General features: G+C 49.7%; 1 protein-coding gene across 1 annotated transcript; it reads left to right on the top strand.

Annotated features, from left to right (window-relative positions):
- Nucleotide 1: 1 nt before the first annotated feature.
- Nucleotides 2-294, top strand: RPRM (reprimo, TP53 dependent G2 arrest mediator homolog; the record flags this gene model as incomplete). Its single annotated transcript, XM_042827027.1, has 1 exon — nucleotides 2-294. A coding segment is annotated over one exon (258 nt), but the record flags the coding sequence as incomplete, so codon positions are not given.
- Between the last annotated feature and the right edge of the window lie 12,764 nt (nucleotides 295-13,058).

Here is a 13,058-nt window from a genome sequence, read left to right as displayed (position 1 = left end):
CACGGCCGCCTCCGCGGTGACCGACGGCGGCGGCGGCGGAGGAGCGGCGGCGGCAGCGGCGGCGGCGGACGAGCGGAGCCTCTACATCATGCGGGTGGTGCAGATCGCCGTCATGTGCGTCCTGGCTCTCACCGTCGTTTTCGGCATCTTCTTCCTCGGCTGCAATCTGCTCATCAAGTCCGAGGGCATGATCAACTTTCTGGTGAAGGACCGGCGGCCGTCCAAGGAGGTGGAGGCGGTGGTGGTGGGACCGTACTGAGCGCCGCTCCCCGCGCCCCGACGAGGCGGCCCCGCACGGAGCGCTCCGCCGCAGCGCTGCCCGCGCCCGTCCGCGCCCCGCTCCGAGCGGCGCCGCGGCCCCGAGGTGCGGGGAGATCCGCGGTGCCGAAGTAAAACGCGCTCTGATGGCAACAGGTCTGGGCTGCTCTTTTCCTTCGCGTTAAGAGCCGGGCTGATCGCGGCCGGGGAAGCGGGAGGGAGCGGGAGGCGGCGGCGGCTCCGCGAAGCGGTCGGGATGCGGCGGGACCCGTCCGGCCCCGCAAATGGCCGTGCTGCCCATCCTAGCCAGCCCCGTGCTGCCCATCCAGGCCAGCGGCACCGACGCTTTTTATTAACGCAGCCGAAAGCCTCGCCAACAGGTGACTTCTTACAGCCGCGTTTACGGGGGAGATATTCACGCCCTGATAAATTTTTTATTCCGTCGTCCATTTCCTTCATAGGGATAGCATCTTTCTGTGAGAGGCTGGCAGAGCTATTTGTCACATCCCCCAGGGTTGCCAGCCAGAAATCAATGCGGCCACATTTGCTGTAGGAGCAGCGGACGAGGCAGAAGCGCTGGGGATGGGTGCGGGAGGGATCCGATCCCCGGCACCCCTACAGTGCCGCAGCAGCGCTCCGGGCCGGGCAGCTTCCTGCCGGAGCCGCGGGATTTTGGAGCTGCCCCGTTGTCCTTCGGCTTATCCCGAGCTGATCAGAGCACAAATCATTAAAGACATCGGCAGGAGATGCTGAGAGAAGTTTCCTCTTTGATGGTTCGTGGCTAAAGGGAACAGTCTCACCCAGAGGGTCGTGAGGCACTGGCACAGGTTGCCCAAGGAGGCTGTGGGTGCCCCATCCCTGCAGGCATTCAAGGCCAGGCTGGATGTGGCTCTGGGCAGCCTGGGCTGCTGGCTGGCGACCTGCACACAGCAGGGGGTTGGAACTGGATGAGCGTTGTGCTCCTTTGCAACCCAGGCCATCCTGTGATTCTATAAAATGTAGCATTTACAACGAGCGCGGGGGCTTAGGTCCTTTCTGGGCTGGGAAGTGGAATCCAGCTGGAGCCTGAGGCAGCCTCCAGACGGAAAGTAAACTTTTGGTAGCAAATGAAACCAAGCAGGATTTCGCAATGTGGTGTAATTCCCTGAGATGTGCAGAAATCTCAGCTGTGTACTCAGTTAAGGGAAAGAAAAAGAACAGATCTGTCTGTTCTCCTGGGAACAAATATGCTGTGGAATTTGTCATTAAATCAAAGGAAATGTTACTGAGCTATCCATCGACTGAAACAGTGGGAAGAAACGTAACCAAAGCTCTCCTCCCTTCTTTACCCCTTAAGGCTGGATAATGCAGCACTTAATAATACAGTAATAGGGATGTTTTGCTGATTACAAAACACCTCCAAGTTGTTAACTCGCATCACTTGGTGGTAATGCAGTACAGTTGCTCTGTAGCCTGCCTTGCTAGCAGGGCACTGCGTACCTGAGCACTGCTTGAGGGCTAGATTCATTAAGTGTTCGTTATTAATTATAGCAAAGTGTAAGAAGTATTAATTAACATTTGCCAGAAGCCACAGTTTTTTCCAATGCTGTAAATCTGAGGGATGGTAAAGTCCTGGCTCTGTAGCAGTGCTGTCAGCCCATCACTTCCAACCCATTGGTAAGCATTGGGTGTTGGATGGCCAAAGCCACACCAGCTCCTATGACAGAGCAGAGGAGTCCCCAGAGGAGGATCCTGTCATATCACGGTTAGCTTCAAGGCAATACTGACAACCAAGCCACTTCTTTGTGCTTGTCCTTGGTAGAATGCACTTGATTTTATCACCATCCAAGGGGTGATTCAGTGATGAGCATTCTGGTTCCTCTGTAATGTTTCCGTTCGTGGCATTCCCAGAGGGGCAGTGGTTGGGCTGAGTGGCCCTTGCTTGGTACAGACAGGTGAGAGCTCTCCATTGTGTGTGGGGCCCTGTGATGGCCATCGGCTCAGGGGGGCTTTGCAGAAGGGCCCTCTCACAGAGCTCACAGCAGGACATCCCTGCAGCCTCTCAATGGCTGGTTTGGAGTCAACGAGCCCCAAAATCCATACAGCCCCAACCAGAGAGGGACAGCTGGGGTAATTCCTTTCATGGTCACTCATTGAGAACTGTAGGATGGTGATGTGGTTTGGCTTGGAAGGGACCTTCAAACCCCTCTGGCCCCAGTCTGTGCTGAGGGCAGGGACACCTGCAGACTGGGTTCCCAAAGCCCCATCCAGCACAGCCCTGAGCACCTCCATGGGCAGAGCATCCTCAGCTGCACAACACCAGCTACTGATGCAGCAAATTAAAAAGCATGATCCCAACTCCCCCAAAGCAGGGCTGGAGCAGCCTCACCTTAGGCTGGTGCACATCTGGTGTGATTTACTCTCTCAAAGGTTGCACAGCAATTTTGCCTGGGTGAAAGCAGTGTCCAAGAGGTGCCCATGCAGCAGAGCCTTAGGCAGAGCTCAGTATTGCTGCCCATCTACAGAGCATCCTCCTGGGTCTGCACATCCCTGACTCACAAGCGGTCTCCTTTGCTTCCAGCTGGCTGGGATAGCAGGCTGGGAAATATGAGATAATGGATTTCACTCTTTCAGCTCAAAATGTGCACTAATATCCCAGAACAAAGACCAGGATGTACCTTAGCCACTTCCCCTCAGCCAGTGGTGTTCAATGCTTTAAAAGAGATACGCATATTACAAACTCACTGGCAGCTGCAATTGCCTTTAGGTAACTCTTTGGAGGTACTCAGGCTCAATCCCTCTCGATGGCCACACAATTTTAATTGTATGCTTCCCACACCTTCTTAATAATAAACAGTGCTGGAAAGGTGCAGCTGAGATCTGCATGATGCGGGGTTCACATTCAGGCCATGACTCTATGGAAGCATCCCCTGCGGACACCCAAGCTCACATCCAGGTGGGCAGACCCCTCCAAACACACAGGCTCTGAGCCCTTATCACATACCATTAAGGAATGAACCATAGCAGCTCACCTCACTCCCATATCTGTGCGTGCACGGTTCCTTCTGCTGCACTGATTTCAGCAGACAGTGATGCGCGGCCCCGAGGGACCTCACATCTCCCAGCTCTTTGATATCATAATGCAGCAGCATCCCTTCCATAATGAGGATTTAAACTTGCTCACTTTCCACAAGCACACCACAGTGTGCCCAGGGCTGCAGCCAGCTCCCCGCAGCCAGCCCAGCACTGCACTGCTCCCACCTCCTCTGCACCAACGCTTCCCAGCACCGAAATGGCAACGTGGGACTCTTGGACAAAAGACAAGAGAAGCCAGCAAGCAGCAAGGAATGGACAGCATGGGAAAAGCACTGTGAGCAGCTCTGTGATGCTGAACAAGTTCCTGGTGAATCGGGACTTCAAGTAGTGCCCATGTCTGGGAAAACAGTGGGTTTCCAAGCAAGCAATGGTATCCATGGGAAGCTGAGGCACCAGTGCTTGCTTGGGTGAGGATGATGCACACCCACATGCACTTTCAGCAGCTCCATCTTCACTCTTTCCTCCTGCACTTAAACCCAGAGCGAGCGACCTTGGAGGCCATGCAGCTCATCCTCCGCTATGGATCTAGAGGTCAGTTCCTCTTGTGGCCCACCTGTATTATTCTTAATGCCAAATAATAGAGAGCTTGTAGCTGGGTAGATCCCAAGGGAAGGAACTGGGGGGAGCTGGGCTGGCTTGGGGCGAAGCGTATCCATCAGCCCGGCCATGAGCCGCTGGGGACCCATTCTGTAGCTATGGAAGGTATTTTTAGCACATGGAAAAAAAGTGTCATGAGCACATGATATGAAAAATACACAAAGTCATCTATCACGTTTACGTCCTTTCTTCTAGCATAGGCAGGTTGGGTCTTGCTGGGCCCTGCTGCTCTCTGGGCTTCTCATGCCCAATGGGAGCCAGGCTGCCCTGCACCAGGCACTGCTCTGTGCTCATGTCCTGTGTCAGCATCTGCTCAGAGTGCATCCGTTTTTTGCTTTCATTTTAGCTGCCTTCATTTCCTGTTTATCACTGACATTGCAGACAGAAGGAAAAATGGCCATTTGAGCTGAAACCTCACATGGACTTAAAGGAGCAGTGTCCTTGTGCTAAGGGTTAATAGGGTGGGGAGGGTCAGGTGGGACATCAGGAAATATTTCTTCTCCAAAGAACAGTCAGGCAGTGGCACAGCTGCCCATGGAGTGGGGGTCACCATCTCTGGGGCTGTCCCAGAGCTGTGGGGATGTGGCACTGAGGGATGTGGGCAGTGGACATGGGGGGGGGGGGTGGGAGGAGGGTGGTGTTGGGTGTGGGGATCCCAGAGGGCTTCTCCAGCTTTCAGGATTCTGTATTTCTACGATTCCATGACATTCTTGACAATGGGAAATGTCAGGTTGTAGAGTAACCTCTGTTGGAAAGACACAAAAATCCTTTTACCCTGAGAATATGTTCCCTACAAGACTGCATTCACCAGAAGCTGCTCCTCTGACCCAACCTCTCCATCAATCTTAGGACATCCCACCACTCAGCTGACTGCTGTGTTTCAGAAGCTACAGGAACAAAAAATGCCAACTGCGCTGTAAATGTTAACTACATGTAAGAACTACTCAAAGGTTTTCAAGCAAAGAGAATGAGCTGAATCAGAACCAGCAAGTTCAGGCCATGGAGGAAGGAATCGTTCCCTTTAATTCACTCGGCTCCCCAGAACACCGACGGCTGTTTGACAGCAAGCAAGACACTCTCAAACCCGACTGCCAATGAGGGCATTTGGGTGTGTAGTGGAACTGCCACTCACAGCGTTCAAAATATGTGTTCAGAGTTTCACAAACCCAGTCCAGCGTTCATCACAACCCCTGCATCATTAACAAGGCCTTCATCTCCCTTTCCCTTTGCCAAATGTAAACTCAGAGGTGATGGAGAGTATATGTTTGAGATGACCTGGCTCTCTTCCCACCAGCTGAGCAACACGATGCTGCTGTTCCCTATGTGCCCCATACCCTGTAAGCATCACCTAACTCCAATGCACTGAAGTTCAAATGAAGTTCAAATGAAGGCAAAGAAAAGAGGAAATTGTGTGCTGTCTTCAGCAGTTTTGTCTCTGCATGCTCCATTTGCTTGCTGTCGCATTGCCTCCTGTCCCAATGGTACACTGTGACTGCTTTTATACATAAATACCACCTTTAATTTGAACAAAGCATGTCCATGGGATATCTGTAGAGTGAGAAATGTATGGCTTTAGGAAAAATATACAGCATTATTGAGAAATGGAGCACAGCAGGTATTAGCTAATGATACCTAACATTTGTCGTATCCTGGGCAGAAAATGAAACCACATACATTAATTAAATGCAGGCTTTGGGGAAAATAGGATAAACTTGTGCTACAACACAAATGCCATAAATGCAATAGCTCTGGAGCTGATGAACAAGCAGCGTCCTGCACCTCGGCCATGCTGAGCTCTCCCCTGTGTCTTGCCTTTGGATTGATTATAAGGAAAGGTTTTAGCAAGGCACCAACCCCTCAGAAACTGTGAAATTGAAACTGTGACTGCCATTGATTCCAGCTAGTGCTTTGAAAGTCCTGAAAGACTGTTGTGATGTCAACCAGCCCAAGTGGGGCCAATGGCCCCTGCTCCACCAGGGAAGGTGGGGTGCACGAGGCAACCAGCAGCACTGTGCCTGGTACCCAAGCAGGGTGGCAGTGATCAATGTGATAGCAAAGTGAGAGCTTTGTAGTTGTCAGAAGATTAGAAACACTCTTCTTTTTTACACAGCAAAACAGAGAAAGGAGAGGTTATAGCAGTACTTCTGGGAGGCAGGGGCATAGTGCCCATGGGCCTCCAAGTAGATATTAGAGAAGTGTTTCCACCTGCAGGCGTGTGCTGGATGGTACAGCACAAGTGGCATGGTTTGGTGGGCATGAGGTGATGGGTCAATGGTTGGACTCGATGATCTTGGAGACCTTTCCCAATGTAGCCCCAGCTGGAAAACCTTGAGGAAATGCAGCATCTAATAGCAACATGCAAGCAATCTGCCTGCAAGCAATAGGATTTGCCATGTGGAACCACAGAAACAAAGGGCCAGGAGGTCTGAAATACTAATCCATAACCCATGGATGTGGATATAAGTAGATTTTATTCATGTTTTAACAAGCATTGGAGTCCTGGAAAGCTCTTGCCAAGGAGCACAAAACTCCTTGTTTGAGGTGACAGCATCTCTGTAGGTGCATATTGAAATCTACGTGTTCACACACCACAGAGGTATCATCATTCCTTCTTTCCTCAATTCCTCCATTTTAAAGTTTGATCATGTCTAGAAAAATACTAAATATTGAGCTTAATTTGTCTCTGCAGACTGTGGAGACTCAGCACAACAACTCCAAAGGCCATCTGTGGTTGGTGTTTGGAAATTACACACTAGCTAGAGTCAGTCACAGACTTCTTTCTTAATTCTTAATAAGAGCTACATTGAAAGGCTCTCTGCCATCAATTTGCATTTCATGAATGAGACTTGCAAACTCAAAGCCTTGGAAGCTGGACACAACATTCCAGGAGCAGCCTCACCAAATCAGATACAGAGACAACACAACCTGCCACATAAATCTGTATCCCTCTGTTCTAAAAAGTGTATGGATGCCAGCTGTTGTTTGGTTTCAGTGTCACATTTTACTGTTACCTTCTGCTGATTGAATTGCTGAGACACAGAAAACCTTTCAAAACCATGGTTCTTAGGACACAGACTGAGATGTTACACGTCTAGCCTGCTTTCTTAATCCTTAAATAAATCTCCCATACTAAACAGCATCAAAATGCACATTTCATCAAGGGTAAATTTTGTCTGATAATTTCTGTCTTATGTAAAGCCATGTAGATCAGCAGCAGTTGTCTGGTCTTCTACAACTCATTATTTCTTTGTTTTGACATTCCTCTACCATGCTATGGATGCAAGGATGGACGGATGGATGGATAGATGGATGGATGGATGGATGGACGGACGGATGGATGGATGGACGGACGGATGGATGGATGGATGGATGGATGGATGGATGGATGGATGAACGGATGGTTGGCGGTTGAATGCTTGGCTGCCTTACACGTAGTTCTCAGGAGTCCTCCTCTGATGCTCTCCAAGCACTGGCCCATTGTTGGATGTAAAATTTCATTTTGTACTTCTGGGATTCTCTAAGTGCTTGTTCTGGAAATATGCAGAGCCCTTAGCAAGCTCAGTGCTTCTTTTCATCACAAATTTAACATTTCTGCCTCTGCTCCCAATGATTAACAGCAGTGCTGTTCCTATCTGGTAATCAAGTAACAATTCCATAGGCAGTGTTCTTTCTTTTAAGAAAACACCTTCCTTGAAAAAGCTTTGCTGCACTTGTTTCTAAATGCCTTTTATCCTTTATTGTACTGCAGTGACTCCAATTCTTCCCATCCTTACAGTAAATACAGTTTTTCTGCTTAAGACAGGCTTTTATGCAGCTGCTGTCACCAGTCTCTAGGTCAGGCTCAAATTGTACAGTGTGGTACACACAAGCAGACCCAGCAGCAGTCCTGCAATCTGTGCTGGAAGGACTGCATGGATGAAATGACCACAGAGGAATTCAGGCACACAGCCCAGGTGTGCAGCATGAGGTGTAACAGCACTGCTGGGGTGCTGTTCCCAAGCACCATGGCACTTAGATCTGGGTAAACAAACTGCTTTGCAAAGGTAATATTGGAGCACTGACAACCTGGTACATCCCTGCTCCAGACATGCAAGGTGGTATTGCAGCTGCAAAACAGGTACTGCTCTATTTCCCACCATAGAAATGTGGAATAACCACAAATCTCTGTGCTGTGATTATTTTGTTTCAGAAAAAGAAAAAAACATATTTTGTTTCTCCCCATTCTAAGGATAAAACTACTCACCGAGTAGCAAGAAAGCACCTCATGATTATGAGAAAGCCACAGTGCATCATGGAACTTGGCAACTAATTGCAGTGTTGTGCTATACTTGCCTTCCAGTCCAGATTTTGTTCATTTCTAATACATTTTAGAGAAATGATTGATAAGATGGAGACTTTAATCCAGCCCTGCACTGACTTAATGAGACTGTAAAACGAACATACTGCGTTGCTATAACCACCTGATAGGAGCACAGCACAAAGTACCCACAACAATATGCTGGAGCCAGAGTTCATTTAAGATCCATCATGCATTCAGCCACCTGAGTGCTGCTGCTCTCCTTGACTTGATGATGAAAGCCTCAGCTCTGTGGTGCGACCGTTTTGTTGGGGATGGAAATCCAAAGTGGGAAGATGGAAAAAGTGGTGGATGGTTGGACTAGATGACCTTAGTGGTCATTTCTAACCTTAATGATTTGATTATTCCATGAGAAATGTGGCAGGCAATTGTAAAACAGGCTGCCCAAGGAGGCTGTGGATGCCCCATCCCTGCAGGCATTCAAGGCCAGGCTGGATGTGGCTCTGGGCAGCCTGGGCTGCTGGTTGGTGACCTGCACACAGCAGGGGGTTGGAACTGGATGAGCCTCGTGCTCCTTTGCAACCCAGGGCATCCTGTGATTCTATGAAAGCAGTTCTGGGAAGCAGGATATGCGCAGCTAAAAGAGGAATGCTGGAACGGCTGCGGAGGTGATGGATGGTCACACTCACGTACCAGGCACCCTTCCAAGGAACAGCAACCCTGGAAAAATTCCTCCCAGAGAGAGGGCTATCTATGGCTCCGTGTGCAGAGCGGGGCACCAGGAGATGGGAGAGGCGCTGAATGAGACCCGTCAGGGCTTGGCGGGCAGAACGTGGCAGTCCTTAAATGGAGACAGAAGTGATGATGTGCATGCAGGCTGGGTGGCCTTCGCCTCCCCGTGAGCCTTGGGTCCCTTTGTCTCCTCCTCCACGACTCACCAGCCGAGGGGGCCCAGCTGGGAGTGGGCTGGGGGCTGTTTGATGGCAGGGAGATGGACCGTGCCATAGCAAGGCTGGCCGGTGAGGGAGGTGAGGGGAGACCATTTCAGCTCCCAGCTCTGAGAGCACTGAGGCCTGATGGAGAAATAGCGTACAGTGGGATGGGGGTTCCACAGGGTGGGGGAATGAGAAACAAATTGCACCAGCCCACTCCCCCAGTTCCAGGCAGGAAGGAAAGCAAAACATCTTAAATCAGCTGATGATTTTTTCACAGAAATGACCAAAGGAATGTGCCAACTGAGAGCATAGCACTCTGACCGTGTATTGCGGATGGGCGCTGCGCTGGGAAAGTGATTCAAGCTTTGTTTATATTCCCAGCAAGAGCTTTGCCATCCTCCAGTCCCCAATGCAGATTAATGGGGAGAATTAATGTCGCTCTGGTCCCGCTGCTTCTACACAAAATGAGGAATCTCAGCACTTCTTTTCCACCTTAAAGCAGCAGCCCACAACATGTGGCCACAGAAGCAGGGATCAGCAGAGCTCCATCCCTACCAGTAAACAGGTTCTGATGGGAATAGAAAGGCTAAATGCAATCCAAGAAGATAAATCCACAATTAAATGAAACCGTTTTGGGAGATAAGAGTGAAAAAATTCATGCTTTTAAGGAACAAGTGGATGAGAGGGGATAGCCTCAAGCTGCCCCAGCAGAGGTTTGAGTTGGATTGACATCCACATCTCTTCTCCAAAAGAGTGGTGAAGGCTGCCCAGGGAGTGGAGGGTCACCATCCCTGGGAGTGTCCCAGAGCTGTGGGGATGTGGCACTGAGGGATGTGGGCAGGGTGGGCTGGGTTGGGTGTGGGGATCTGAGAGGACTTCTCCAGCCTTACTGACTCACTGATTCTAAGAGCTGCCTTATGTGTTTGAAAGAGGCAGACAATCAGTGTATGCACAACGGCTGCAGGTAAAGCTGCTGTAACTAATTCGTACCATTACAGATGAACCTGTCACCAGAACTGACACTGAAAATTAAATTCTCTATCTCCCTGCAGCCACACCAATATCAGCTGTACTGAATCTGTGTTTCAAATAGGCTGAGATGAATGGCCCAGCACGTTGATACCAACCAGCTTCCCACCTGCAGATCCTCTCCTCCAGTTCCGCCCCGCGAGCGCTGTGCAGGAAATAAGATGAGAGCACCAAACATCAAAATAAAAGCATACAGCGTGCCCAAATCTTTGATGTTAGAGGTGCATACCTTCCAAAAAGGAAAGGGACTGTGTAAGAAAGTAGATTTAAGAGGGGACTGGCATGAATATTTCTCCTAGATACATAAAATGCCTACATGCATGTTGAGAAAGGAAAACGGCGCCTGCTGGGACTGAGATGGCTGTGATGCTGAGCAGTCTTTGCATCTCACATCAGTCCTAAGCAGTAACTGCAGGGGAGCTGCTTGCAGCCAGCAGGAGGCTGGGCTGGCTGTGCTACAGGCTGGAGGAAAAGCTCCTGCTCTGAGAAGCCCTCTGTCACCTGAGCAAATCGGAAGGGATTAGGTGTCGGTGCCTGACCTGCAATAGCAATCGTGGGAGTGCATGTCTTCAGGGGCTTAAAACAACAGAAATAAATGCAGAGAGCACCCCATCCCACTGGCAGCTGGTGGAACTTCATACGGGGTGAGGTGTGTCATTGAGCAATGCCAGGAGATGGGAAAACTGAGCAAAGCAGCCAGAAAGCTGAATGTGGATTAAAATAAAAGGGAAAAAAAGGTAGAAAGGAAGAAGAAATGTAAAGGTGCTGCACTGAGTGCAGCTACAACACCCCATCCCACTCCCATGTTGTTCAGTTTGTGGCAAGTGCTCTTGCCCCCTCTTCCTTGAGTCCTGCACCACAAACAATGTCATTTGTCCTCCAGCATGTCCTCAGTGTGTCCCTGATGCACCCACAGCACAGCACCAACTTGCCCCCAGCTCCCAGCCATACCCATGTGCTATTGCCTGCAGCATCACCCAGTATCCCTGCACCACCACGTTCTCTTGGAGCAATCCCAGGGCATGGCATGGGCTGGAGTTGCCATAATTATACACAAGGATGTTTAAAGGAGCACTTCCTAGACTGGCAGCCTTGCATTGGTTTATAGACTGATTAAAGCTGGAAAAGGTCTCTAGGATCATAGAATCCTAGAATGGCCTGGGTTGAAAAGGACCACAGTGATCCACAGTTCCAACCCCCTGCTATGTGCAGGTCACCAACCAGCAGACCAGGCTGCCCAGAGCCACATCCAGCCTGGCCTTGATCTCCAATCTCAACCCCAACCTACCCCACCATGCCCACTCACCACATGTTTCCTACAGCTCCTGCTGCATTTGTAAAACCATTGCTAAACTCACACGAGAGAAATAATGTATTTTTCCTAGTTGGAAATCGTTAATCTGAGGAGCAGATGGAAACTGTTTGTTTGTCAGCCAGACACTGTCAGCTTGCCCTGTAATGGATACGGTGCATCTGTGCAGCATACACAGTTTTCAGCTCCTTGCTGCCACTGACTTCTCAGCACATATTTAAAGACCATTTGCAAACATTACAGAAGGAGCTTCGGGCGTTTGCATATCACAGTGCTGGGGAAGTTTGCCATCAGCCCTCTTGATGCTTTTTGACAATGCCATCGCACCATTGCGGGCAGTTTGTCACTCTTCATTCATCTGGAATTCACTAATGCAGCAGCAAAGCCTGGACAGCAAAAGCCATCACAGGATGGTGGAATTATGGCACCATTTGGGTTTGAAGGGATCTCTAAAGGCCATCTGCAATGGACAGGGACATCTACAGCTCGAGCAAAAGAGAAAAAAAAAAAAAGAACACCAGCAGTTTGGGGCAGCCTGCTGGCTCTCACATTTCATTTTAAACTGAAAAATAAGCTATTACTGCGTGGACTTCAGCAAAGGATTAGAAATTGTCCAGGATAAAGAGGAGATGAATAAAAGATGGATTTTACGACAGAAGAAAAATGAACAATAACACAAATCCGCTGTGGTCCGGCTCTCTGTGGGAAAGAGGTGGCAAATGTGTGCTTTGGGAGGCTTTTTGCTGACTGTAATGTAATTTCTCAGGCATGTTGCTGGCTGATAACTGCAGCTGAAGTGTTTGTTTCATAAGAGTTTGGCATGGTCAGAAAGCTGTGCCTATGGCGGGCTCACATCAGCTGATGAGCACCTCGGGAGGAATGGAGATGCTATCTTTGCTGTGAACACAGCTTTCTGAAAACCTCCCTGTAATAATTTTACTGAATAACATTCCCAAATGCAAAGCCCCACAGAGAGCCTGCTCTAAGCTGAATTAAAAATCACAGATCAGAAGCTGATTTGAATCACAACTCATTAGCACACGTAGAGACAAAAGGGTGAAAAATGAGCTCAGATAACCATGATACGATTGGGTTGGAAGGACCTTAAAGATCATAGAACCACAGAATGGTTGGGTTGGAAGGACCTAAATGATCATGGAACCATGGATCTGTTGGGTTGGAAGGGACCTCAGAGCCTCCAGCCCTGCCGTGGAATGGCTGTCCCCCAGCTCAGAGCACATCCATGGCCTGGGGCACCTCCAGGGATGGGGAACCTCAGCTCTGGGCAGTGCCACGGCCTCACTGCAGTCTGTCCATGGCCCAGGCTCTGTCCTCTGTCTGCACTGAGGAGGGCCAGGCTGGCCCCTAAATAGATGAGATTGCCTCTTGGATGAGGGCTTTATTCTTCAATTTCTTAAATGCACCTGAGATCCCCAGGGGACTCCTGAGCTGAAGCTGGTCATAGGTTTGTGTCACTGCTCATTTAAACACATTGTTCAGATGCAGAAAACTCCTTTTCCAGGTATAATACTTTTAAGCAGAAAGTCCAATTAGC

This window comes from Centrocercus urophasianus, unplaced genomic scaffold, assembly GCF_019232065.1.
Source record: "Centrocercus urophasianus isolate 14NV4802_14NV808 unplaced genomic scaffold, USGS_Curo_1.0 seq_28, whole genome shotgun sequence".
Classification (NCBI taxonomy): domain Eukaryota; kingdom Metazoa; phylum Chordata; class Aves; order Galliformes; family Phasianidae; genus Centrocercus; species Centrocercus urophasianus.
This window is presented reverse-complemented; position numbering and strand designations above follow the sequence as displayed.